Raw genomic sequence first — 24,918 nt, forward strand, 5'->3', positions numbered from 1 at the left:
CCTGCAGTGAATTTATTTATAATCCCACTTCTGTTAGCATAAACCTTGATTGCCTTAGAATCTAAGATGTAAATTTCTAAGGCAATGAGTCAGTTCTATAGCTGAATTTGGAGTTTGATGTGGTAGTAGACCAGGTTAGTCTAATGCAGAGACCATGGGAGATCTCTTGTAAGCTGCATATGAAGTAGTTGTCTCTGCTCTATTTCTGTTTCCTCATCACCTCTCAGAGTACTTTGTATATCATAGGGACCCCAATGAGTACTTGTGGGATGAAATGTGAAAATGTTTTGATCAAGGAATTTCTCATTGGAGAAATATAGCTCTTTCTGCCTTTAATCCAAAGAATACTCCCATTCAGTTCACCTGCTGGTTCCAGTTAAAAACCTAGAAATAAAGGGGGGAAAACTAATCAAACAAACTAGCATAGCATCGTCAAAGAGGCAAGATGTTAGAACATCCATTCCAACTCCTTCATTTTACAGGTAAGGAAACTGAGACCCAGAATGATCAAGTGACTAGATAAAAGTCACACATTAAATTAGAAATAATGTCAAACATAAAACTCAGGCCCCCTGGCTTCTTATGTAAGCATATATCCACCTTTGTATTGTAGAAACAGAGCATTTTAGTGTTTTAAGTATCCTGAGAGAGCTTCTTGTCCCAGGTTTTCTTTTTTTACAGATGAGGAAACTAAAGCCCATAGAGATTAGGACTTACCCAAGGTCAGACAGATAGCAAGTGACAGAATTAGGTTAAGGGCCAAGTGCTCTGATTCTAAACCCAGCACTCTTCCCCCTGCACCAAATGTTCTCCAAATCTCTAAAAGAGGCTTACTCAAAGAATGCCAGCAGTGCCTACAGGAAAAGCAGTATGGTGTTTGAGTAATAAAACCATTTCTTGACAACATCCATGTTGAGAGCTAAAGTTACATAGAAGTAGGCATGAGATTTTAAATTTTGTCAGCATCAGGAACTATTAGAATAAGAACTCTCCACCAAGGCATATGACAACTCATATGAGCTAGAAATAATCGGGTAGTCAAAATGTGTTGATTCATTTGGGAAACTGATACTTTGTTTTTGTACAGAGGGAAATATTATACCTCATTTCAAATCTTATAGTTGCTAGAATCAGTCTAAGGATAAGGTCATATAGTAAATAAATGTCAAAAGCCATCATTTGAACCAAGATCTTCCTGATTCCAACCCAGGCACTATGTCTACTACATCATATTTCCTTTTCCCCAAAATGATGCTAATATTGAAATAATTATGGTGGCTGACATTTAAAGAATGTTTTAAATTTTGCAGAACTTTAAACTACATTGTTTCTCTTGGTATATTACAGATATGTTTCAAAAGCACTTTTAAAGAATGTTTTTGATTTTTAGTAAGAGCTTACATTCTTGAAAGTTCCATTGGAGTGAACTAGAAGTCTTAATAAAAATTCTGGGGTGCCCAATGCTCATTAAAAATATGAGGGTCACATTTTCTGCCTGGACCTTTAAGTGATGTATAAATTAAATCTTTAGTGATAAAGATCCTCATGCCAGTCATGTATAATTATCTATTCATATGATGTTAGGTACCAGAAAGGTGGGGATCAGGCTTTGTTAAGACAGATCCATAAGTATGTATACTTGCTCTTCTTATAGACTCTAGATAAAGCCCTTATTTTTGTTTTGTCTCCTGGACCTGTCCTTTGTTTTAATTACTATGTCTTATTCTTAACCATTCTCAGTAGCCCTTCTAATAACCAGAAGCTATTCCTATAATAGGACATAGATATCCACAGCTAAGTTCCATTTATACACACAATCTGTCACCAGGAGTCAAGCATAAACTAAATAATCTAATAAAAGATTGAACAAGGCTCTAGAGTTTTTGCCTGTGAGTGCAGATGCCTTATTTTGTGATGGACTTTATAAGTCTATCTGTATTTAGGATACTTGACTTTAGAATCATACCTTTAGTCATCTGCATTTCAGATTGTTAGATGTCCATATGACTAAACTTGTTCATGCTTTTAGTGGTTCGTTATCAAACTAATGAAGAATATGTGCCTAACAAGGTAGCCTGTTTCTTGCTGTATTACACACCCCACGTTTCTGAACAGAAGTTCAGGAGGGTAGAATGTCCTTACTTTTACAAATTGCTTTAGATTTGGATCCTAATCTTATAATAAAATGCATTTTGAGTTTGGGGAGTAGGATATTTAGGCTGAAAAGCCAAGATCATGACTTTTCTCTCTCAGCTTTAGACTGGAAATGAAATTACCAGCCATACCATTGCTTGGTTCAATTGTCTTCATCTTCAGAATTTAACATACTTAAAAATGACTCCGTCAAATCAAAGAATCTCAGACAGAAGTAACATTAAAGGGTTTACCTAGCCTGGCCTCTTCATCAACACATAATTCCCTTTTTGTGACATCCACAACCAATAATAACATTTTAAAGTGCCTGCTATGTACCAGGCCCTTTGGTAGCAGTAGACACGAGAAGGGGGAAAAAAGGAAACATTCCCTATTCATAAGGACCTTTCCTTCTTAGAAGGTATCATACAGTCTTCAGCAGCTCCAGTGTCAGGCAATCCATTATCTCAAGATGCAATCTATTCTATTGTGGAATATCTTTCCTATTTGGGGAAAAAACCTGCTTTCCAATTATTTTGTCTGTTGGATTCCAGTTCTATCCCCTGGAACTATATGGAGTAAGGTCAATCACTCACCCATCTATCATTCCTTCCTTACTGGAAGACAACTATTATATCCTCTTTGAACCTTCTTTTTCTAAGGCTAACATCTCTTCCTTCAGCACATCTTCACATGGTATATTTTCTGGAAGCCTCAACATCTTGGCTGCCTTCCTTTGGATATTTTTCAGCCCGTCAATGTTATTTCTGTAATGTAGCACCCAGAGTTAATAGACAATCTAACTAGATTATTAATTAATGAGCCTCCCTCCATCTTGGATGCCACTTTTATTCTTTTAGCCTAAAATCTCAGCTCCCTTTTGACAATTATACCATTTTTGAGAGTCAGTGTTTAGCTTGAGTTCAGCTAAAGCTCTCAGATCTTTCTCACATCTGGACTGCCTAACCATATCTGCCTACTTCACCCCTCATCTTGTACTTTTCTTTCTCTTCTATAACCTTGGTGGATATGTTTTATTTATCCCACAGCTAACACATATGGGATTGCATACATCTCTCGTTTAAGACTATTTTCAAATCATTTTCCCTCTCAGAAAAAAAAATTTCCTTCCCTATACTAGAAATTGGGTTTCATCTCCTAACCTGAAATAATCTCTCCTTCCATTGAACTCCCATCACAATTCATTGGCATGACTACAGCACTTTTTTTCAAAATTTACTTTGTATTCTAGCTATTTTTAATTATGTCTTTATATATATTCAAATATAAATAGGTATTTTTTGTAAATATATCTTATCCTTCCTCTTAGACTGTAAGCTCCTGGAGGGCAGAAATTATATCTACTATTTTTGTATGCCCATTAATGTCTAATGAAATGCCCTATTCATGACACATGCCTTAATTATTTCTTAAAATATGTAGCATTTTTGTCAAGACTAAAGTTCAACAATTACAAATTTAACAGAGTTCTTTTAGTTACCTGCAAACCCCTTTCTAGTTCTATTGGCTCCCCCTCACTGTGAATGTTAGGTACATGATTTTGACACAAAACATTAGAGACATTCTATTATATGCTGTGTTGACAATGAAAATATAGTGATGGACCTAAAATATAATTCAGTATTTTGAGTCTAGATGCATATAAGCTTTTTATTTGTTTGTTTGTTTGTTTCTAATAAAGAATGCCATTTCCTCCAGTTCACTTGTGAATCTCAAAGTGACACAACTCGGAGAATTTTAGGATTCTAGAATGTAGAGTTAGAAGGGAATTGATAGCTGTTCTCTGGTCAATTCTTTTGATTTTATAGGAAAAAATAAGGAAGTCGATTCCAATTTTCTTCAAATTGTAAGACCTCTTATATTTGCTCCAAAAATCTCTCTGCCCAAATGCAGTTTAGTAAGCAGCAAAAGGAGAAATATGCTTTAATATCTGTGAGCATGAATGGATGCCACTGCCAATCTCCTCTATGCTCCCAGCCTTTAGAAACTTGGTTGGGAATGTCTTTAGGTCGTAAGTAAACAAAAGACTCTCATAAGCAAGGGCAGCACCACATCTTTCCTTCTCTTGTGAAAATGACCATGCTCCAAAGGTCGAAATGCATCTTGCTTTAGGACAGGGCCTGTCCAAGTGTACAGGAATTGTGATGATAGCTGGCTTTACATAAAAGTCATATTCATGGTATAGCATTTAGAATTTGTTTGGGGGAGTAAATACTAAATAAAATATATATGAGTGCCATTTCTTAAAATTTTACTTATCATTCTAAAAATTAACATTACAACATTTTTTGGGGAAACGAGAGTCCTTGGGAAATAACAGAAAAAAAACAAACTGTTTTTTTCCCGAATCTTTCCGTTTGTTTTTTTTTCCCCAGGCCTTCACATCTCTATTGCCAGTTTCCCCTCCTTGGATTATGCTTGGTAAGCAGCTGTCCTAGTTTTTCTGTTTATTTGCAAATATTTTTTAAAATTTATTTCATAAGAAAATTTCATTCTCCCAAGGTTTTACCTGAAGTAAATCACTTTGACCTAATTAATGCTTTGTATATGATCTTACCAGAGGAGGCAAATAGTTTTGGAGAAATCTAAGTAAATACAGATAGGGGCCTGGAAGATTTCCTAAAATGGGCTTTTTAATCATTTAAAATTGCTTTTGACAATCATACTCATCATACATATCTTTGTGTTCTTTTCTAAAAGAAAAAGAGTTTCTCTAATTATATGCTAGCTAATCATGCCTCGGTGGACAGCCTTATGTTTTTTCTTTTGTTTTCCTGGAGGGCCCTCCTAAATGTATGGGTTTCTTCCTTGAGATGCATCATGGACATTTCTTGCATTAAAAATCATCATTCTGTACTTTTTTTTTTTTGGTATTGCTTTTACTTACTGAGATTTTTGTGGCTCTCGAGATTTTGCCCTAAGACTGAAGTATGTGGCAGGGTGGGTAAGGGAACTCTGAAATCAGGAGAATTCCCATCCACTGTTGCCCCTGGCATCTGAGCACTATTTCCTAGAACGTGGCTGTATCCTTTTATGTTTTGGCACAGGTGGCAAACAGGGTCCTGGAGACCATGCTCCGCAACTTGTGGTGTGGGAATACAGACCAGAGACGTGAACTGCCTGCAACCTGGGGAACCCCTTGTCCCTTCTGAGGAGTGCAAAGATGAAAAGCCTCATGTTTTGCAAGCTTGCAATCAGTTTGACTGTCCCCCTGGCTGGCACATAGAAGAGTGGCAACAGGTATACCAGCCGTCCCTTTGCAAGATGTAGGGTCATTACCCCCCACATGAAAAGATCAGTGTAAAGTTAGTGTTGCCAGCCTTATCCATTTGCCTCTACCCCTCTCTCAGTGTTCTAGGACCTGTGGTGGAGGAACTCAGTATCGGAGAGTGACCTGTAGGCAGTTGCTGACAGATGGCAGCTTTCTGAACCTGTCGGATGAATTGTGTCAAGAACCCAGAGCATCATCCCATAAGTCTTGTGCCAGAACTGACTGTCCACCTCAGTTAGTTTTAGGAGATTGGTCCAAGGTTAGTGGTCTACGTGTAGTCAGAGGACTTTTTATGCTTTATTTTTGCATGAATGCTCCAAGGAACTTCTAAAAATGAAACTAAAAATGTTTAGTAGTGTTGGGTGCAAAGAGGAATTCTACTTCATAATATTAATAATTCACATTCCTTACAACTACCCTGTGAGTTTGAAGGTAAAAGTGCCATTATTTTTTTTTGCAGGTGAGAAAACCGAGACTCAGTGAAGTTAGTTTCTTAAAACCAATAAGCATCCTAGATGGCATTTGAACTTTTGATGTTCCTAGGGCAGGTCATTGGGAAAGTTGGGAGAGAAAGCAAGGTTTTCACTTCACCCCCAAGCAAGGAAAGTCTTCAACAAGATGCTGAATAATCATGTCTTAGGGATGCTGTTTCAGAAAAACTTTTTCAAGTATGGCTTGGAGTAGATAACTTCTGAGGTTCTTTCCAACTGTGTGATTCTGATTAGTGGTTTTTCCACCATCTAGTTCTCTGACTTTGTTTCAAGGGTCTCTCCAGATGTTTTCTAAAGACCTCCCTCACGCAGTATCCAAATGGAAGACTCAGGAGGACCCAATTACTTGATGTTTCAAAGGCAGCAGATTATTTTTCAATATACAAAAATGTTCACTCATTCTGTATCACAAATTTAAGGCAAACTGGCAGATTCCATGAAATGCCCCTATATGGGAGAAAGAACTCAATTGGATTCTTATCCCCTTTTAGCTCTTACCACCACTTAGCTTTGTGAACATAAAATAGTTTTTCTATATTTTTGTATAATAAGGGAATTAGTTTAGATGATGTTTAAAGTACTTTGTGATATTGGGTTGAATGATTCTAAGACCTCAATCTGTATCATTCCATAGCATTCTATTTGAGTGACATCCTTCCTCTCAACTAACTCCTTTTGCCTATTGAAATATAGCTTTTCCTTGGAGGTTCATCTTGAGTACTACTTCCCCTTCCCCTGTTCAGTTTTCTGGGATTCTTCTAAATCTAATTCACACTTTATTTTTTTTTACCACTTACTTTATGTCTTAATAACAACTCTCAGACAGAAGGGCAAGGGCTAGACAAACAGTTAAGTGACTCATCCAGGGTCACACAGCTAGGAAGTGTCTGGGTTCAGATTTGAACCCCTGAACCTATGGACTCCAGGCCTGGCATTCTATTTATTGTGCTACATAATTGCCCCTAAATATAATTCACTCTTCTTTGAATTTCTTTAGCTCCTGTGTCTATACTCCTATTTTTAGCATTCTTAGTGCATTACCTATACTGTTAGCAACTCTCCAAGGGTATATTTTGTCTTCCCAACTACATTGTAAATGCCTTTAGAAGTGGGAATGTGGCTTTCCCTTCTTTTGTGGCCAAGTACCAGTTGCTTCGACAAGTAAATGTTAAATTAAACTGTAGCTCATCAGGCAGAAGTAAAACCTGTCCAGTTGTCTTATTATCCACCAGCAAAAGGAGATTTCTTGCGGAGAGGCAAAGGGTCCTAATGGCCTGAGCTCTCAATAATGACCTGTGGTCTTGCTTTAGCCACCCATTCAGTTCCCCCATTAATTAAGAAGTTAGGAAACGTTCTAGAGTCATTTGTGAAGCCCTTTGCTCTAATCTGCTCAGGCATGGGAGTTCAGTCTATTTTGATATAGGATTTAGGCTGCAAACTTTTCTACTGAAAGAAGCAATCAAAAGCAAATAAAAAAGGATCTTAACCTACCTGAGTTTTTGGTAGGACAGATGGGTTTCCAAGGCAACTAAATTCATTAAGGGACAAAGTGAGTAGCCAGGTCAGTATAACCCCATCAGGACACTCACCAGGGTCCAACCACAGACCACATTTCTGCTTGAGACTATTAATAGGGTGTGAGCAAGGGAATCATATGCACGTGATTTCAATTTCAACCTCTTTCAAAAACAAAATCTTTAATGGGGTTCAGAAACAACAGGATGCCTATGCAGCTGCTAGGAAAGGAATTTAACATTTTTGTAGCATTCACATTTTCTCTTTTCTGTTGAAATTTCCTCTCATTTTTTAGTCATTTTTTTTCTTCATTCTTTGGCATAGAGCTTGACAACTAATTGCTGCCTGTCTCTAAGGCCCGGTGGGTGCCTGCCAAGTTCATGTGCCAAGGGAGTTCTCACCTTAAAGGCAGCTAGCTATTCATTGTGTGCTTCTGAATAGCCCCATTGCAAGATTAGAGCTAGCAATTTAGACCTGTGCATTCTAAGGCTAGGAAAAAGCTCACGGGTTTGTACCGTTCTATCCATTACCTGTGATCTCCCTACACTCACCGAAATGGGCTTCATTTACCCAAAGTTTCATAGGATGCTAGAATTGGAAAGTACCTTAGAGAACATCTAGCTCAGCCTCCTCATTATCCAATGGAAGAAGTGGCATCCCAGTAAGGGAAGAGGCAGGGGAGAAAATAATATACCCAAGGCTATACATTTTGATTTGATTTCATCCAGTATTGGTAAGGAGTCTGGGAACTTGAACCAATACTAATAACAACTCATAGTTTTATGGCATTTTACAGATTATAAGGTTTCTCCCAACAACCTTGTGAGACAGGCAAGGCAATTCTTGTTATTTCCATTTAACAGATGAGGAAACTGGAGGTCAATGATTCAAGCAAGCTCATAGAGGCAGGGCCAAGATTGAAACCCAGTTCTTCTGCCTCCAAGAACACTTCATTCCACTAAATCTTGTGTATTTTATAGAAGAGAGAACTAAAAATAACTGTCACATTCCTAGATTGTTTTCTGGAGTTAATAGAAAGCAGCAGAGAATCATAGGGAAACCATTTAGAATGAATGGCTTATATCTACTGAGTTCATTTCCTTGCTAAGACATCACCCTCCCATGATGTCATTGTCCCTCTTTGAAATTAAAGGGCAAAAACTTACTTGGCAGGGATGATGCCGAGATCACAAAGGATATCACTTTGGATAGGCTGATGCCAGCAATTTTTCCAAATTTGGAAATTTGGAAATTTGACCAAATAATTTGTGGCAAGAGGGGACCATGTTCATGCTCTCTCCTGGGAGGAAATAAAAGAAAGAAAGAAAATGAAGGATGGAGGCAGCTAGGTGGTACAGTGGATAAAATGCTTGGCTTGGTATCAGGAAGGCTTATCTTCATGAGTCCAAATCTGGCCTCAGACATTTGCTAGCTGTGTGACCTTGGGCAAGTCACTTATCCCTGTTTGTCTTAAAAAAGAAAAAGAAAAGAAAAGAAGAATGACTAACAACAAGAACAAGTTGTGAGAGGTGATATGGTATTGTGGAAGATGTTCTGGCATTGAAGTCAGATGACTTGGTTTTGAATCCCAACTCTGCCACTCATTACCTTTATGACCTTGAACAAGTCACTTCTATGGGCCAAAGTTCTTCATCTGTTAACAGGAGGGGGTTGGACTATCAGATGGTCACTGAGGTTCCTTTCAGCTTGAAATTCAATCTAAAAACTTCCTTGATTTCTATACCTTCTACTATCATCCTAATGAAACTCCTACCTCACTTTTTTCCTCTCTAGTAAATTTGCTCCTATCGCACCTAACCACTTTTTCTCTGTTTTTTTTCTCTATTACATTTCTGCAGAAATTGATGTTGCTGACCATCTCTCACCTGGTTTTCTTGCCTTCTCTTATCTACCCTTCTGTGTTCCTCTTTCTAGAAGTTCCTGTTCACTTATTAGAAGCTTTCCAGGGGCTCAGTCTTTGCTCTGCACTCACCCGAATCAGTGAACTCATGGCTGCAGCTATCACTTCTCTGCTTACTGTCCCTATTTTCTAATTAAACATAAACTACTTTTCGTCCTGCCTGGCTTTTTCATGTGTGTATGTCTCATCTTACCAACTCAGTGGGAAGCACCCAGACATCATAGACCGTGATTGTATTTTACTTTATTTTTATGTTTTTTTTTACTTTGTTTTTTTATGTTTTATGTTCCTTATTGCCTAGCAAGCTATTCAACACATATTCAGAATAGGGATTGGGCCAGAGATTTCATTAGTATTTCCCTCTGCCAATATAAGTCAGCACTTAGGCCTTATTAGAGCAGCATTCTCAAAATGTTGTCCATGTAACCTCCCTTCCACTCCCTTACATACACACCTCTTTTAGGAGTCCGTGGGTTCAAAACTATTTTCATAATACTGCCACAAAGTTTGATTTCCAATGTGGTAAATGTTGATAAGTATATCCCACATAAATAAAAACTCTTTGGGTCCTCAGTAATTTTTAAACCCTTATCTTCTGTTTTAGAATCCAAACTAAGTATTAGTTCCAAGGCAGAAGAGTGGGGAGGACCAGGCAATTGGGGTTAAGTGACTTGCCCAGGGTCACACAGCTAAGACATATCTGAGGCCATATTTGAACACAGGACCTCCCACCTCTGGTACTGGCTCTCTCTCTAGTGAGCCACCTAGCTGCCCATGAAATGTTTTTAAGAATGCAAAGGGGTTTAGAATAAAGAATTAAAATTTATGACAGACCCCTGAGAGAGTAATAGTAATAATTATAGGGGATATTATAATAATATAACAATAAATAGAATTAATATGATAAATAGTAATAATAATAAACATTTGCATAGTACCTAAATAATTATGGAATGCTTTACATATTTTTTACTGGAGTGTTATAACTGAGTATTATCATCTTTTTTCAATAGATGATGAAACTAAGTTTGATAGAGGTTAAGTGAAACTAATATATGAAATAGGATTTGAACTTGGACTTTCCTGACCCCAAGTCCAGTATGCTATCCATTGTGCCATTTAACAGCCTCTCAGGTTAAGTGACTTGCCCAGGGTTACACAGCCAGTAAATGTCAGAAGTATTTGATTCCAGGTAAGTACAAGACCAGATTTGGTGCTCTGCTACCAGTAAGTTGAATTGTTACTGAACAAATGCTGAGACTTATAAAAGTCACCCAGTTCCTTGTCGCCCATCTACCCACTCTAAGGAGCATATATTTCCCCCCCTGTATCAAAGAATCACAGACTTTTAGGTTGAAAAGAACTGCTTTAAAGATCATTGATTCAACCCTCTTTTCTTAACAGATGTAGAGACTATAATTCAGAGATGAAATGATGGCTTGTCATTTGGGGTTAGGACAATTCTGGTTAAAATATCTACTGGATTTGTGACTCTGAGTGAATGATCTTTGTCATTTAGTCCCTTTTAGCCTCCATCTCCCTCCTCATCTGTGAAACAGGAGTCATAGTAGTATTATTACAGGGTCAGAAGTAGGTGAGGCTCAAATGAAATAATATATGCAAAGCAATTTCCAAAGTTTAAAGTGCTATATAAATTCAACTATTATTATTATAAATTCTGTTACTGTTATTACAATCAGTTACCTTAATAGTGACCCACATAGGCAGAGCTAAAGTCTCTTAAATCTCCATCCATTGATCTTTATACTGTTATGTCTCCATAAGAAAAAAGAAAAACACTTTGATTCCATCTTGAGTAAAATGGTCCTTCAATTACTTTAATGCACTTACTTTAAAAATAATTACAAGCCAGATATTAGCATGTTAAAGGTGATTCCCATGACAAATGTTATTGCAAAAAAAATGTTAAATTGGACAACAAAAATGCAGGGAGTGGCTTGCTCACTTAAAATCTAAGAGTCATGAAATTCCTCTATCTCTAGAGTTTATACCTCCCATAGAATTCACTGGAATTGGCTTGGACATAGCTTAGATTAGAATCTTAGTTGACTTCAATGCCTCATCCCTTTTGCAGTGTTCTGTAAGTTGTGGTGTTGGGATTCAGAGAAGGAAGCCCATCTGTCAAAGGTTGACTGCCAAAGGCCGTAACGTCACACTCAATGGGTCACTGTGCAGCGGTCGGCCACATGCCCCTCTCATAAGGTCTTGCCGGATGGCGATGTGCAACAGTAAGTATGGTGCTTTCATGGCTTACAATGAAATGCATTGATTTGAACTAGCACTCTAATAGACCTTATAGAACTCCCTTCTAAATGATTCCTTTTTTCTCCTTGTATCAGCATGTTTCTACTCAGTGGGTAAACCAAGCTGTTCAAAGTCAAGAACATTCATGGAGATATTCTACCATAATAAAGTCTATAATGCTAAAGATTATGAATAACTTCCATGCCTTTTCTTTCCCTCTCCTCCCTTTTCTTTCAGTTAATAGCATTTAGCATTCTAGCCTCTTGGGTTTTGTGTTTATTTTTTCCAGTGTTTGGGCTTGTCCTCCCTCACAATACTTCCTTTTTTCCTAGTTTTCTAACATTTGATATTTTGAATGTTAATTATGTAACCAATGTTGAAATGATTCCTGATTTCATTTCATAGGATTTAGTGCTGGAAGAGATGTAGAGAGTATCAAATCCCACTTCTTCATTTTGTATTGAGGCCTAGAGAAAAGGAATGAATGACTTATCCAAGACCACACAGATAGAAAAGAGCAAAGGGATTAGAACTCAAGGCCTCTAACTCCAAAGTTAATGACTTTTTATTGTGCTCTGTTCATATCATATTTATATTGGCAGCATTAAGGGAAGAGCATAATTATAGTGTTTTTATTTAAAATGGACCAAAATCAGAATTGGGTGAAAAAGTATAATGTTCCAACATTTTAAAAAATACAAAATTAATTTGAACAGCTTTTTCCTTAAATATGATAATCAATTCATTATAACTTATTATAGAGCTACAAAGCACTGCTCCTTCCAAATGTTTAAAATGATTTAAAAACTCTAAGTACATGTATATTTCAAAGGAAGTTGTTTGGATTTAATGCCTAGAATTTAATGACTAAGAAGCAGGATAATTGCTCTCTTGGACATCAACAGTTTTCTTAGTTCTCTTCCTCAACTTCTCACTTCTTGAAATCTTCCTGCATAAATCTGCAAAAATAGGTTTAATTATATCAAGGACCCACATGGAGGATATACTGTTTAAGAAAAAAATTGATAATAAAGAAAAAAATTTATTCTAATAAGATGAATTTTTTGTTAGTTATCTAAAATCATCTGTTTATATATGGCTTTCTCAGTCACTAAAAAAAACAAAATAAGAAATACAATAATTATTGGTTCATGCATCACTTGAAACGTCTATTATTGCACATCTTTTAAGTTGACATTCCAAAAGTCTGAGGTTCCAAACATCATTTAAATAAAGCCCCAAGGAATTCTGGAATGTCCTTGGCATGTGGTATAATAAAATATTTTGAGCTGCATATTTATCTGAATTTTATTAATTGTGGATAGTTACATAGCTGTGTGGCTAGTCTGTAAACTACTTAGAGAAGAGTCATATTAAAGTCACACTGGCAGCTTCCACTAAAATAATATCAGGACAACATGTGGGAATCTGTAGTAGTTATTAGGGCATGAAATGGGGTGTAGAGAGATATTATAAGTTAGCAAAAAAAAAGTCTAAGAAAATGCCTTTGAAGATTGTAATCTTCCTTCAGCTTTGCAAACCATCCTTAGCATGGAGGCAGCAAAAATGTGCCATCATTGTCCAGAGAGGATACCAGGCTGCTGTTCTTGCTAGCCTGTTAACACTGGCCCAGCTTCCCCAGAGAAACAGACTTGATCTGCAGACCCTCAGTTTGTAGAGACACAGCAACTCTACTAAAATTATCTTTGTATGGGTCAAAATTAGATGGAATGGGGCAGCTAGGTGGCTCAGTGGAGAGGTCCTCAGACACTTCCTACATGTGTGACATGGGCAAGTCAACTGACCCAATGGCCTGGCTCTTCTGTTATTGCCTACCACTCTTCTGCCTTGGAACCAATTCTTAGGATCAATTTAAAGATAAAAAATCAGGGTTTAAGAAAAAAAAACAGATGGAATAAACACCTTGACAAGTTTTAGGGCTTGGTTCCTTTTCAAGTATTTGATATAAGGAAAATATAACAAAAGATAAATTAATTTATTCAAATCCTAGAGGTCACAAAGGGCAGCAAGATAGCTTAGTGGACACAATGCTATCCAGCCCTAGACAGTAACTATGTGACCCTGGGCACATCACTTAATCCTGTTTGCCTCAGTTTTCCTCATCTATAAAATGAGCTAGAGAAGGAAATAGCAAACCTCTCCAGTATCTTTGCCAAGAAAACCCAAAATGGGGTCATGAAGAGTTGAACACAACCAAACAACAAGAGGTCATAATTCCTCTACTAGAGGGTCCCTTAACTGTTTTTTTAAAGGAAAGCACTCCCCTATTCCCCCCCCAAAAATCACCAGGTCATAGAATTTAGAGCTAGAAAGGACCTTAGAAATTCATCTGGTTCAACCCTCTCATTGTACAAATATGGAGAAGGAAACATCCTGGCTCAGGCAGGATTCAAGCTGATGCCAGATCAACCACCTGCTGTTTCCACCCTACCTCATTGCCTCCCAAGGGGGACCTGAAATTAAACTATGTAAAGGGCAGTAATGGATGGGATCTGATCAGTGAAGTTCTAGAGAAGTGTGCCAGCTGTGTGTGCCCCTTCCTGAATGGAATTTTAGCAAACTGTGGCAGAAAAAGAAGAATAGAGCTAGCTTTGAAGAACTCCTGGAAAAAGTTTTTAAAATCTCTTGATATTAAGTAGCACCCTTGTTCTCTTCTAATCACAATTTCAGCTAGTTTAGCCCTCGGACTTTTCTGTTGTAACAGATGTACTGGACAATAATTTTTAAAATACAAAAAAAAAAACAACACCACTACAGCAGTGCTAACTCTAATTCGTTTGCTATAAAATGATTAACTTGAAAGCCATGCAAGTGGATAGAATTGTTTACTTAGGAACTGAGAAATCAAGGCCAAGATAATCCCATGGGTCAGAACACATTTTCCTAAACCACTGTAAGCATTTCATATCTACTGAGCCCTAGAGGCACTTAGCTTCCTGCCTCCTCCACCCAGTGTTTTGTAGTATTATTTGCATGTGTTCACAGAGCTCCTAACTTATGTCTTCCACGATTGAAGTTTTGCTTAGGAGTTGAAATGTATCCAAGTACTACAGATGTGTACATTTAACCTGGAGGTTATGCCAGCTGTCTTTCTGTGTTTGTGGGTTTATCATGTGGAAGATGGATTAGCTTAATTCGGCTTGGCCTCAGAGCACACAACCAGGATTACTAGGTGGGAGTTGCAGGAAGCAGATTTGGGTGTGATGGAAGAAAAATCTTCCTGACATTTAGAGCTACTCCAAAGTAGAGGTGGCTGCTTTAGAAAACAGTGAGTTCTGTATCACTCAGTGTTTTTAAACAGATGTTAGATGACCGCTTGTTGGGGATGTTAATGAGGCGATGGTTTTAACTAATTAAAACCTAAGGTCCCTTAAAACCCTGAGATTCTATGATTTATCCAGATTTTAATTCATGCACTTTAAAAAAGTAAACTCAAAAATTAAATACACTTGTAAGCATTGATAAGAACATGACTGCTTTAGAAAAGTTATTTTTATTAATTTTTTTCTATTTTTGTTTGTCTTGTAGTGATAAAGCCAGAGATTATACCAAAATATGGTGCCCATGGTCCTCAGATCCTTGGCATCAAAAGAGTCTACATTCAAACCAGAGAAGAAAAACGTATTAATTTTACAATAGGTGGGAGGGCCTATTTACTTCCCAAAACATCTGTGGTCATCAAGTGCCCAGTAAGAAGGTTCCAAAAAGCTCTTATTCAGTGGGAAAAAGATGGGCAGCGTTTGCAGAACTCTAAAAGATTTGGCATAACCAAGTCAGGTTCAATGAAGATTCATAGCCTTGAAGCCAGTGATATTGGACTGTACCGGTGTGTTGCAGGGCCTGTTCATGAAACATTTGTTCTCAAGCTAATTGGTACTGACAATCGTCTTATAGAACCACCAGCCTTCCGAGACCACCCTCTTGAACATGGCAGGATAGACCATAATGAAGCTAATAGTTTGGGAGCCACATGGCATAAAATGAGACAAATATGGAGTCAACAGAATGAACTCTACCTGGATGATGGTCAAGTTAGCGACCAGCCACTTTTAAGAGCTCTCATACAGCATGGCAATAATCCAGCAGAAAATCCCAACTCCTTGGAGTTCAAGGATAAATTCTTAGAAGCAGCAGTACTACAAGGGTCCTACAGTATGGACACTGCACAGTTTGAGGAACTAATAAAGAATATGAGTCAGCTTATTGAAACTGGAGAGGTGAATGATGATATCGCATCCCAAGTGATCTATGAGGTGGTTGCAGAGTTAGCAAAGGTCCAGCCTACAAGAGAGAAATCGAGAGGAGCCCAAATCGAATCATCTACCACAAAGTTAAATATGAAAATTCAAAATGTGTCTAGCAGTTCCAATTCAAAAAACCCAAACAGACTAACTTTCAAGCAAAAAGGATTTGCTCTTATGAAACAAAACAAAGTCCCCAATATTTCATTTAATAAAACAATAAATTCAAGGATTGGAAGTACAGTTTTTATTACCCAAAGTACTGAGATCATCAATTTGTTCTGTGACCTCATTAAAACAAATGATGCTAAATATGCATGGACCAAAGATGGAGTATTACTACAACCCTCAGAAAAGTAAGTGAAATGTACATTTTAATTTATATTACATGCTACCAGTGAGTCTTGAGATAGTTTGAAATTCTTTCAGATTCTTCTTCTGAGTTTAGGTTGCCAGCATGAAAAAAGATGCCACTATCAATTTTGTTTTTAATATATATCAGCATCAAAGTTTTCTTCATCTTGTCAGATCCAATCATAGAGAATATTCTTTGGGCAAAACAATGGGATAGGCACAAAGATAAAACATGATTTCTATTCTTAAAGATAAAGATAAAATATCTTTCCAGATAAATATAGCACAAAGTACAGGTTGATAAAAAAGAATGTGAAAGAAATCACTTTCAGGTAGAAGAGTGACTTTATATAGGTAATTGCCTTTGAAGTAAGCTTTTAAGGATGATTGAAATGTTACACAGACAGATGCTGTTGGAAAGGGTACTCTAGGCATGCATAAATGCTTTCCTGCTCTCTAACCTTGTCCATCAATGTTATGATTTAGTAGATAAGTCTTAGGGAGTTGCATGAGATTATATATAGACTTGACCAAGTCACAGAGCTTGTAAGGATCACAGACAGGATTTGAACCCAGATCTTCTTGACTCCAAGCCTGATAATCTATCTGCTCTGCAATGCTGCTTTTATTACTCAGGGCTTAGAGTATAGTGTTATCATGTGCCCACCTGGGTATGGCACAGTATAAAAATGAGAGTTGGACAGGCTGAATCCCTTCCCTTTTAGAGCCTGAATTCTGAAATCCTTACAAAAGAGTCACCATCTCTAATTTTGTACCTTCGTTCTTCATGGATAAATTATGACTCATTAGGTGATATCAACCACACTCAGACTTTCTTACTAGCTAAGATCAGAATTATATCTAAGCATATAGCAAAGCTCTCTCTACTCTAGCAGTATCTTCAAAGGGTTCCACCAGATGAAGAGAATTCCCTCTTGAGAGTTAGGGCACAATCAGTGAAAACTGCTAATCAAGAGTACCAAGCATTCCCCTCATCTAAAAGGCATTGTATCTCTTTTGGTGGAGAGATTTCTGGGAAATTCTTAAGGATGAGGCTTTCTCCAAGGCAAGCACTAAAGCTATAACTCCCAAGAAGCTTAGCCCTGTGGAAACCACATGGGTGTTATAAATCAGTACAATTCACCCAAACACCGATTCCTCAATTAAACTGTAGTATTGAGATTTCTGAGAGCAGGAAACATGTCTTGTGTATGCTTCATAGTCTACCAAGCACATAGGAAGGTTCTTATCTCACATTAGGCATTTAATGAATTTTTGCTGACTTGCATATGGATGACAAATTCAACATGTATCAGCTAATAAGATTAACAAAAATGGATATTTGGGTCATTAAGATTACTTAAATCCTAAGTGATTTTTCCTTTTTTTGAGCATAAAAATATCCTAAATGTTTGTAATTTTTGACTTATTTAATATTTCTAGCTCTTGCTATTTGTAAATAAAAGATAATAGATTGTACTTAGCACAAATTGTTTCACATGAAAAGAAAAAGAGCTATGATTATTTTTTTTAGGAATTGACAGATAGGACTATATCAGCCCCTGTCATTCCCTCAAGTGTATCTTTTCATATCTCTCCTTCTTTCACAGACAAAAAGGCTATCTAGACTCTATTTTCTTACCTTCTGTTCAGCTTCTCAACACTTTGAAGTCTGGCTTCCATTCCTGCCTCTCAGACAAAATGCCACCAGTGTTCTCTAACATCATCCAGGTTCTGTTCATTGCTAAATTCAGTTGCCTTTTCTACTTTGAGTCTGAACTTCTTTGTAGCATTTGATAGTATTATGTCCTGAATTTTCACAATATTGCAATTATAGTTTTCCTACCTTTCTGGTCAATCTTCCTTCCTTAGTCTCCTTTGCTCCATAAATATTCATGTCTCACTCTTCCTGTGTGCATACTCCAGGGCTCTGCTTCAGTCTCTGTCTTTCTATCTTTGTGTGTCTGACTATCAGTTTCTCTCTTGGTATCTCTGTCTGTCTATCTCTTATTAGCTTCAGAGCTGCATTGTGAGCTATTGCTATATCTTCACTGAGATGATGTCGTTTAGTCAATTTTCAGTTGTGTGCCACTCTTCATGACCCCACTTGTGATTTCCTTGGCAAAGATACTGTACTGGTTTGCCTTTTCCAGCTCATATTTCAGATGAGGAAACTGAGGCAAATAGGGTTAAGTCAGTTTCCCAGAATTACCCAGCTAACAAGTGTCTGAGGTTGAATTTGAACTCTAGAAAAGGACTCTTTCTCACTCCCAGGCCTATTTCAAACTCAAGCATATCTAAAACTAAACTCATTATCTTTTACTATAAATCCCCCTTTCCTCATAATTTCACGACTTCTTTTGAAGACTCTTCTTTCTTTCAGTAGCCCAGGGTCATAAATTGGGAGGCATTTTCAGCTCTCTACTCATTCACCTCCTCAGCCCCACTTTCTGTCATTGCAAACTCTTATTATTTCAACCTCAGTAGTATCTCTCACATTTGTCCCCATCTCTTCAATTACTCCACAGCCGCCCTTTGTGGGGACTCTTAGCGCTTTTGCTCATTATTGCAGTCATCTCCTAAAATCCAGCCCCACATTCTATCCTCTGCACAGCTGCCTGATTAATTTTTTCTAGACTATAAGTCTTGGCACATCGAACCCTTGACATGGAAACACCATTGTTTCCCCATTGCCTGTAGGATACTGAGCCTGACATTGAAAACCTTTCCTATTCTGACTCCAGCTTATCTTCTCAAGACAATTACACATCATTCATTCTCTTGCATAAGCTCTGTGCTCCAGTCAAAATGGCAGATTTGCTGTTCTCCATTCTCTTGTCTTCCTCCTGCCTTGCTCTGCATAGACTCTTCATCATGCACATGTGACAAATGTATACGGTTTTGACATCCATCCACCCCATCACTGTTGAGCTTCACCTCTCATATGCCAATTCCTCCTCCCTCATTTTCTAAACTGGTTCACTCACTTTAAACCTGCTGGCATCACCCTGAGAGGGATGTTTCTCTTAGAGCTTAGAGCAGAAATCCAGTAATCAACTATTCCATATGGAATGGCCGTATCTTCAAGTGATGGTACTTACACCTGGAATCTTCTTCCTCCTCGCCTCTGCCTGTCAGAATCCTTAGTTCTCATAAAGTCTCAGCTCCTGTCACTTTATACAAGAGGTCTTTTCTGATTCCCAACCTGGCCTCTTCCTAAAATCACTTTGTATTCCTTTCATAAATATCTTATATTTACTTTTCTGTATACATTAAATCCCCACTGTAGGATTTAAACTCCTTGGGTGGGTAGAAGTCTGTCTTGTTCTTGTCTTTGTAACCCTATCACCTAATATAGTGCTTGGCATATTAAAGAGAGAGTTAATAAATATACTTATTATGGAATTTATTTTAAAAAGCAATGTAGAGGGTAGAAATTTCCCATCTTTTGATTTCCTCATACTAGATGTGTAGATTAAAAAATACTGTACTTTGAATAAAGGTTGAAATTGTAATGATGGAAAGAACCTTCTAGATCCAACTTCTCATTTCATTAATAGGGAAACTGAAGCTCTAAGAGGTAATGAGACTTGCCACCTGGATAACAGGTAGTCCATAAATATTTCATTAATTTGATTTGATTTGCTGGTCTTAGGAGACCACCAGGATTGAATTAAAGTTAACTTCCCAGGCCTGAGTCTCTCAAGGAATTATGAATTGGCCTTAAATTTTGAAAGAGACTTTCTGAAATTATAAGAGCTTGTTTGGATGTGATTCTACATACTTTAATGATTAGCACCTTTGCCAGAAAATAAGACCTTTCTGTGTGGCCATCAAAGTGTTTTTAAATGACATTCTTAACAAGAATTTAGTATGATTTTGAAGTCTCTGTTACTACTGCCAGTTATTAGTATCATGTGGACCATACTTAATTTACTATTAATTGGTTTCAACTGGTACTTTTTCTTAATTGTAATCCAAGTTCTTATCTTAGATCTTTTCTTTCTGAATTACATAAATCTTTCAGATCAAAGAAATTAAAAATTATTTAATTTTGGAATGGTGAGAAATGTTAGCTGCTAGCTAATCCAATCTCCTCATTTATAGGAAAGAACACTAAAGCCCAGACACATTAAAGTGACCTGCCAAAGGTCACAGAGTTCGTGAGTTGGTAGTAAAGCCAGAACTAGATCCCCTTTTTCTGATTTCTCAAGTTCAGAGGCATAACAACAGATTTTTTCCTCCGCCAGCTAGATAAAATGAACTAGAACAGGATTAGAATAATGCCTCACTTAATCTGCTTTATCTTACAAATATTTACAGTAAAATCAAGAAACAGTAATTAAACAAAAAATCTAAATACATAACAGAATTCATACACTAAAGCTCATATACTTTACTCTCTGGAGTTTCTCACTCTGAATATATTTACTGTTATAATGTAAAAAATTTGAATGATCAGGAACCTGATCCACAATTTTAAAAAATTCACATTTCCTTGAATTGTACAATTGATAAAGCACTATCCTATCAAAATCTCTCTGGGAGGGAGTTAGTATATCATCCCTCTTTTTCAGATTAGGAAACTAAGTCAGAGAAATAGCAGCTTACCAGTAAGATGAAGTATGGACGAAGATCCGGGGGCACAAAATCCAGTAAGTCCAGTAAACTAGAATCATTTTGTATAGGAAGAATAGCCTTATACTTCAAAGTAATCTCTCAGGTCATCATTGCATCATAGAACAGTGCAATACAGTGGATACAGTGCTGGGCCTGGAGTCAGGAAGACTTCTCTTGCTGAGTTCAAATCTAGCCCCAGACACTTATTAACTGTGTGACCTGCACAAGTCATTTACCCTGTTTGTCTCAGTTTCTTCATCTGTATAATGAGCTGGAGAAGGAAAAGAGAAACCACTCCAGTATCATTGCCAAGGAAACTGCAAAAGAGGTCATGAAGAGTTGAACACAACTGAAATAACAACAATTATGAAGAGTCATCAAAAAAAGGTTAAGTTAGAAAAAGTATATATTCTGTTTAGGAAGTTATGAATTACATTGTATAATTAAGAATTCTATGTGAAATGTTTTAAGAAAAAGGTATAGATACTTAAAATGAAAGAAACTTTCATGTATATAAAATAGCACATTCTTTGATGATGTAAGATAATTGAAACACTATATATAATTACTTTATATCTCACTTGTCATATGTAATGATCATAAGTGCCTTTGAGAAGTAGGATTCTTGTAACCAGACAGCCAATATATGTGTCCTAAATTTTAAGTGGATAAAATTAATGCAAATGCCAACTGAATGCAACAAGCATTAAACTCCTACCATGTTCAAGGCACTGAATATTAAAAACAATTTTAATAGTATTTGCCCTCAAGCAAAGTCTCTGCTCTCAATTAGAGTATCTTATCTCCATCTTTTGGGGAAGATATAATGTGTACACAAGTAAGTAAATTCACAATATATACAAAGTAATTTCAAGAGCTATAAAGTGCTAACAGCCAAGCAGGAAAAAACTTGTGTATAAGTTGGTACTCAAGCTATAGGAGAAAGGGTAAGGAGGGAATGCATTCCAGACATAGGGTCTGACTAGTATGAAGACACAAAGGAGGAATATGGAATCCTGTGGAAAGAAAATGACCAGTAAGCCAGTTTCACTGGAACAGAAGATGCAAAAAATGGAATAATATGAAATGGGATTTTGAAAAACAGGTGGAAACCATATCATGAACCACTTTAAATATTATACTGAGAAGTTTATATTTTATCCTTGAAGAAATAGGGATCCATTGAAGATTTTTGAGTAAGCAAATGACATGATCAGATCTGTATTTTAAGAATATCAATTTGACTACTACATGGGGGATGGGTTGGAGAAGAAAGAGACTAAAGGCTGATGAACCAGTGAAGAAGCTTTTGTGCAGGAAAGAAGTGATGAAAATCTAAACCAGAGTAAAGGTTTAGGTATTTTCCATTGTTTTCTGGCCAGTGAGATAGTAGCAGTATTAAGGAAATTCTACCAAAATCTATGACTTTTTCCCCTTCTTTCTATGTTTGCTCAGCTCTGCTACAGCCTTTGAAAGAATGGGCTTGCCCTTAATATAAATGCTAAAACATGAAATTTCATGATACCCAGGGAGAACTTATATGATCACGGGGTTGGGGGGGATTTGAAATAACTATCTGCTAGGAATTCAGATTTGCTAAGATCTCAACTAATATGATTCTATATCTTTATAGACTGGACTAACTGAAAAGGCTGATTTTTAAAGACTGAGCAATTATCATTTGTACTTTGAAGAGATTCTTGACATTGTTCTATTTTTTTTTGGAGTGCTAGGATTGAGGGAGAAGCAGTGGCTTGCTATGCCGGAAATTCTATCTACTGTCCAGGAATCATGGGAATGTAGCTGTTGTATTGGAATAACAGGTTGAATTTTTAGGCAGATAAGATTAACCTGCAGTAAATGAGTAAGCAAGAGTTGATAGGTTTTAAAATGGTGGCAGTAGAGGGCAGCAGAGCTCTTGCTTAGAGATGGCCATCAGCCAGTTCCCCTTAGCTGTGGCTAAAATTGCCTGTGGGTATGTCAAAGGAGAGGGTTGGAGAGAGAAAACCCACTTGGAAATATACGGGCACCTGGAATCTAGCCAAAGGGAGAGAGGAAGCCCGGGCCAGTACCCCTGAAGCACTTGACAACTAGTGTCTGAAGCCAGGCTGAGGAGTAAGTCAAAGAGCAGGATGAAGAATCAGCCAAAGGGCAGTCTACCAGTTCGCAATTCAACCTGCATTATATAAGTGCAAAAGGAAAGCAGAATTGGGCCATAAAAGACAAATTAAAGACCAAAAAGGATGGCTTGGGACTTTGGTTTAAAAAATAAACAAAAAATGTTATTTGATCTTAGAATTCTTCTCTTAAGTCTTCAGATTCAGAATCTTAAAAAAAAAAACACACAACTGGGTAGATTCAATGTACTTCTTTAGAAAAATAAAAGTGGACACACCAAAATAAAATAGTGTCCAGGATAAGATGGGAGTCAATATGATATGGGAGCCAGAATGTTGGATTTGCAGTCAAAAGAATTTATATCCCTTCTCAGGCACTTATTTGAAATGTGGCATTGGTTTAGAGGCTTGTCGGAGTTACGGTTTCTTTGCTGGTAAAATGGGGTAAAATTAATAGTATATGTTTGTGAAAAAAATAATCTGAAGGTCCATTGATTAATTACTGCTATCAATCACCAAAACAGTAATTCAGACATGGTTATCTGTGGAGTTTTATTCCACTTGGAGGGCAGATACTATAATAATAATTCTTTAAAAAGTTAGAGAGTCCAGAGTATTAGCTTAAACAACTTTATGTAGACTGGAAGCATTTACCCAGCTTAGAAAAATGGAATTTTACAAAAATTAGGAGGGAATGATAAGACTATTATACATGTCCAGAAACAAATGAGCAAAGGAGAAGATAGGAATAACAGCCAGGCTGGACCAAGCAGAAATTATGGCTCTTTTCCCAACCTTGATTCTGCAGGTTTTGTGACCTTCGAGCTTCTGGAATGTCTGGAAGCTCAAAATAGAAGCAGGGCAGTATCCTTCTCTTACTAGAGTAATGGTAAGGAGTGTAAGACAGACTTTCTTTCTTATAACAATTTTTTCTTTTCTCACAGTGACAGCAAGAAGCCTGAGCCTCAAATTCTCTTGCCATACATTAGGTGCTATATAAATATAAGTTATTAGGTTAGACAGTAGAAAGGGAAACACTGAATTAAGCAAAATATTAAAAAAGAAGGTCTAGCATTTATCAGTCAGTAAGCATTTACTGTATGTCCACGTACTATGCTTGGTGCTTGAATTCAATAAATAAGATTCAAAGCACAAGGATTAATTAAAAGCTTGTTTGTGATTCAGCTGGGTGTTTCAGTGAATAGAAAACCAAGTTTGGAGATGAGGGTGGGAAGGGGTCATAGATTCAGATGTGGTCCTAGATACCACCTAGCTTTGTGACCCTAAGTAAGTCGTATAACCCCTATTGCCTGCCTCTTATCATTCTTCTGTGTTTGAACCAAAACCAAGTATCAATTTTAAGAGGGAAATGAAGGATATTTGTTTAAAAAGCTCATTTGTTTAAACTTGTTTAAAGCTGTATCAGATGATATAACTTCGTTAAAATAATTTTATACATTTAATTTTAAAACAAACAAAAGCAACTAAATATTTATTTGTAACTTACTGACATTTGAAAATTAATATCAGGATATAAGCAAGTTTATCTGATATTGCCTCTTTTTTCCTTTCTTTTTTTTATATATTCATCTCTATTTATATATAGATTTTTTCCCTGGTATGTATAAATCTTCTGGTTCTTTTTTTCATTTTATACTTTCATTGTTTAGCCATTTCAGTTGTGTCCAACTCTTTGTGACTCCAATTGGCATTTTCTTGGCAGAGATACTGGAGTAGTTTGCCTTTTCCCTCTCTCACTCATTTTACAGATGAGGAAACTAAAGCAAACAGGTTTAAGTGACTTGTCCAGGATCACATGGTTAATAAATAACTGGAACCACATTTGAACTCAGGAAAATAAGTCTTCCTGCACACAGGCCTAGTGTTGTATCCACTGTGCCATCTAACTGCCCATTTTATACTACTTAGTTGCAAATATATTACATTT

At 37.0% G+C, this 24,918-nt stretch overlaps 1 protein-coding gene across 2 annotated transcripts in view; it reads left to right on the top strand.

Annotated features, from left to right (window-relative positions):
* The window catches only part of ADAMTSL3 (ADAMTS like 3), a 628,767-nt gene that overhangs the window by 514,362 nt on the left and 89,487 nt on the right, over nt 1-24,918 (top strand). For both annotated transcript variants that reach the window (XM_007479267.3, XM_056805881.1), the window contains exons 18-21: nt 5,202-5,394; nt 5,505-5,684; nt 11,448-11,601; nt 15,167-16,235. In XM_007479267.3, the coding sequence (XP_007479329.1) occupies nt 5,202-5,394; nt 5,505-5,684; nt 11,448-11,601; nt 15,167-16,235 (1,596 nt within the window). The remainder of the gene's footprint in view (nt 1-5,201; nt 5,395-5,504; nt 5,685-11,447; nt 11,602-15,166; nt 16,236-24,918) is intronic.

This window comes from Monodelphis domestica, chromosome 1, assembly GCF_027887165.1.
Source record: "Monodelphis domestica isolate mMonDom1 chromosome 1, mMonDom1.pri, whole genome shotgun sequence".
NCBI classification, from domain to species: Eukaryota; Metazoa; Chordata; class Mammalia; order Didelphimorphia; family Didelphidae; genus Monodelphis; species Monodelphis domestica.